This window comes from Austrofundulus limnaeus, unplaced genomic scaffold, assembly GCF_001266775.1.
Source record: "Austrofundulus limnaeus strain Quisiro unplaced genomic scaffold, Austrofundulus_limnaeus-1.0 Scaffold143, whole genome shotgun sequence".
In the NCBI taxonomy this organism is placed as follows: Eukaryota; Metazoa; Chordata; class Actinopteri; order Cyprinodontiformes; family Rivulidae; genus Austrofundulus; species Austrofundulus limnaeus.
In genome coordinates this window covers 1,031,001-1,034,836 of record NW_013952545.1, presented here as the reverse complement: position 1 = coordinate 1,034,836, position 3,836 = coordinate 1,031,001, and the positions used below count along the sequence as shown (strand labels likewise).

Here is a 3,836-nt window from a genome sequence, read left to right as displayed (position 1 = left end):
ACCAAAATGCCTGTGCAAGCACTATATAATTTCAACCCATACATTTATGAAAACAAAACAGAACACAGAGGGACCAAGTTTACCCCAGATTATCATTTTCTGTACTTGTCAAAAATCATTAGCCTTAGTTTTTTCTTAAACAAACTCATGTTTGGACATTGCTTCAGTTCTTGATTGAATTTATTCCAGACCCTTACACCACTGACTGAGGTGCACATTCCTTTCATTGTTGTTTGAACACTCCTTGTTCTGAAATTAAGGTTTCCCCTGACATCATAACCCCCCACTCTACCCATAAAAAAATTCTGTATATTATCTGGTAGTTGTTTGCACTTGAGCTGTTTTAAATTCAACCAGGTCTAAGAGTTTTAACAAGCAGGATTTGGTAAATAACTCAGTAGTGTGATCCTGGAAGCCTGCCTTATGAACCATTCTGATGGCTCTTTTCTGGAGAGTGCACAACGGTCTGAGGGTTTCCCCAGACTTCCACACAATAACTCAAATATGGCAAAATAAGTGAACAATATACAATATGCAATGCTTTATTATTTAGAAAATATCTAGCTTTACTGAGGACTGAGATACTTCTTGATATTTTAGATTGAACATTCTGAATATGAGTTTTCCAGCGGATCTTGTGGTCAATCACCTCACCCAGAGACTTAATTTAATTTACTCTGTCTACATATACATCCTCAATTCCTATTTTTAAATCACTATTTCCTTTACGATTTCCAAACAACTTAAATTTAGTTTTATCCAAATTTAATGATAATGTATTTGTATCAAACCACTTTTTTAATTTATTTAATTCTGAGGTTATTACCTTCACAAGCTGCTGTAAATCCTCCCCTTCACAGAAAATATTTGTATCATCCGCAAAGAGAACAAATTTTAATGCTTTAGAGACTTTGCATATATCATTTATGTATAAAATAAAGAGTTTAGGTCCCAACACTGACCCCTGGGGAACACCACAGACAATGTCCAAACATTGTTAGCCTGATTTAAATGATTTTTGCACAAAATGCAAACAAATAGGGATATTTTACACCTTATTTATAGTCCAGATAGTAATAAAATGAATAAATTCTTGTGTTTGTCCCTTTGTGTTGATGCGGCACCACATATTCATGCTAAATAAATTTGTGGCGTCTAACATTTACACATAAAACAGCCACAGAAGAACGCTGCCAGTGACTTCTAGACAGAATCAATACGATTCTGATCCGTCTCGCTTGACAGCTTTTACACAACCTCCACAGGAGAAGAGAAAAAAAATTAATCATAACATAGCACAGAATTCATGTTGAGTCCTCAAAGCAAACAAAAGGTGTTCTAAGCTGCAGCCTTTGTTGTTTTACTAACAGACGAATGAGTCAGAAATGAGAAACACCCATGAATGATGCAGCAGAGCAACGATACTTTCAACTGACAGAACACCGACACAAAAATCAGTTTGACGTTGTGTTGAGTAAAGCATGAATTACCAATAGCTGGTTTGTTTTTGTATTAATAACTAGAAAAGTATTTTTTTATTTAAATAGTGTAAAAAGACTTTTTAATAATAGTAGTAAAACTTTTCTTGATAAGTTTTAAGTTTCTGTTGGTTGATTAAAAGGAAATAAAGCTTTATTTATCTACTTCTTTATTTGAACCAAACGTGTTTATTGAGAGGTTTTTTTCATCGATCCAAAGCCGATGAGAGGAACACTGCAGCCGTTCACAGATCCGGTCAGATTGGATCTGTGGCACCACAGCTGCTGAGACCAAAAGCAGCTAAATGTGTATTTAATAATTTGGAAGTGCCACTAATTATTACCTCAGTTAATATCTTTCATGCATGAAAAACAGCCCTTAGTTAATAAACAAATGAGAATATAATTTACATCCCTGGAGCTAATTCTCTTTGCTTTTTGTTACTGCAACGGCTCAAACACTTAAAAATGATCTTTGTTTAATGATTGTTCTCAGTTTCATACCTAATTTGTACAAGAGAACATGGTGGAGTTGAAAGATTTTGAAACTATTTTGTCATAATCACAATATTTAGATAGTTTCCCTCATGGCATTATCCAAACCCAATACTTTTTTCTATTGATGTGTTTCTAGAATTGTCCCACAAACATTTGTCTCTGAGATGGGTCACTTTAATTCCCATAAATATACATTTGTTTATTTTTATGCAGTCAGAATAACACTGAACAACAGCGAGAACTGCATATGTTTATTTTTACAACATCTATCCGTTAAACCTTAATCACAGCGTGCTTTTAAGGATCAAAACAGTATCAGGAAATGAAATGTTGTGATATTTTCTTACACCATTGTTGCACAGAATTTGTTGTTGACATTTAGTGCTCCCTTCATTTCCTTGTTTTARTCATTCTGCACCCCGTATCTTATTTTAGTTGTTTCGTCCCTGGTATTATTATAAAAGTTAGATATTTGAATGTCTTGAATGTCAGGAATCTGCACATTCCCAAATAAGTTTTRTAACTAGTTAGTTTAGAAAATTCATTCCAAAAATTGGGGTTGAGACCCCTCTGTGGGTCATGGAACATTAAGTGAAGGTCCCCTGATGATTTCCAGGCATCTATTTAAATGCAAATAAAAAAATTTGATTGAATTTTTTTTACCATATTCATTTAAAAAAAGAGAGAAAAACATTAATAATAAAAATGAAGAAAGATAGTAACCAATCATAGTTATGTTCATCTGGGCTCACACGTTTCTGCAACTGTTATTTTGTGGGCCAGAAGCTAAAAAGTTTGAAAACCACTGGTTTAGAAACGCGTTAGTGTCAGCAACAGGCCTAATCTGTGTGATTTTATTTTATAAACTCCCCCTAAAAAACAACGATGCCCTCGTTGCTTTCAATCACAAACCGAAACTATAATGTCGGATTGTGGGAGGAGGCCTTGAAGGCAACACGTCAGAGAGCGGATGAGAATGCAGCCGAGCAGGTTTAACAGCTTCTAAACTACTTTTGTTTTATTCAGGTGCTTGGAATACTTCAGCGGTCCTTCTCTTACATGTTTGCTTTTATCTTCTTTAAGTTTTTTTTCCTCTCCACAAGTTGAAGAAACAGAGCCGGAGGAAGAGCAGAAAGTGTCACAGCTGAATTTTCTTTCTTTTTTTTACCTGCCAGGGACAGACTAATGAAGAGCAGAGGTTGTCTCATGTCGTCAATCAGGCCGGTCTGCTGAAAAAAACCGCTCCTGTTAATAAAACCATCATTTTTCTTTATTTAAAAAAAATCCATTTGATTAAAGGTTTCATCGCATAATCTTTAACGCATCATCACACGTGAGCGTTTAAGTTTCTTTAGTTKTCCTGAACATAAATCTAATTAAAATAATGAGATGGTTGTAAATAAGCCTTACCAAAGCGTTTCCCTTCTTCCCTCATGTTGATTTCCCACTGAAACAAAGCTATGTTGCTTTCTTACGCGACTACCTCCTGTGTTTATTGTTACCTGTCAAAGACACACCTGTTCTCTTAAAGGGCCCGCGCGCATTTACGCACATGGTGAAGGTGGGAAACCCAGCTGTTTCATTTAAAAAAAAACTGTTGTAGAAATATTTTCTCCTGTTGTGACATTCGTGGTTTAAGGACCTTGTTCTTGTTACCCTGCAGCTCTGATCTGACGGTTTCAAACACCGTCAGCTCCATAATTAACCTGCTCACACACCTGCCCTCCGTTAATGTGAACCAAAACCCGCGCGCCGCCTCATCTGCATGTGGAAAAACAAGGAGAATATTCATGATCTCCGCCTGACAGGAAGGCTCAAAGAGATGATTGCGTTTCARCTGTTAGATTAGTGCCACCCACT

The 3,836-nt window shown here is 35.9% G+C and overlaps 1 protein-coding gene across 3 annotated transcripts in view; it reads right to left on the bottom strand.

Annotated features, from left to right (window-relative positions):
• Nucleotides 1-3,564, bottom strand: part of si:dkeyp-97a10.3 (bromodomain-containing protein DDB_G0280777) — a 17,043-nt gene extending 13,479 nt beyond the window's left edge. Inside the window, exons 1-2 of one of the 3 annotated variants that reach the window (XM_014016351.1) lie at nt 3,387-3,564; nt 3,145-3,221 (exon numbers count right to left, since the gene is read on the bottom strand). In XM_014016351.1, the coding sequence (XP_013871805.1) occupies nt 3,145-3,184 (40 nt within the window). In that variant the 5' untranslated portion in view covers nt 3,185-3,221; nt 3,387-3,564. The remainder of the gene's footprint in view (nt 1-3,144; nt 3,222-3,386) is intronic. The other 2 variants (XM_014016349.1, XM_014016350.1) reach the window with 2 other exon arrangements.
• Nucleotides 3,565-3,836: the final 272 nt, after the last annotated feature.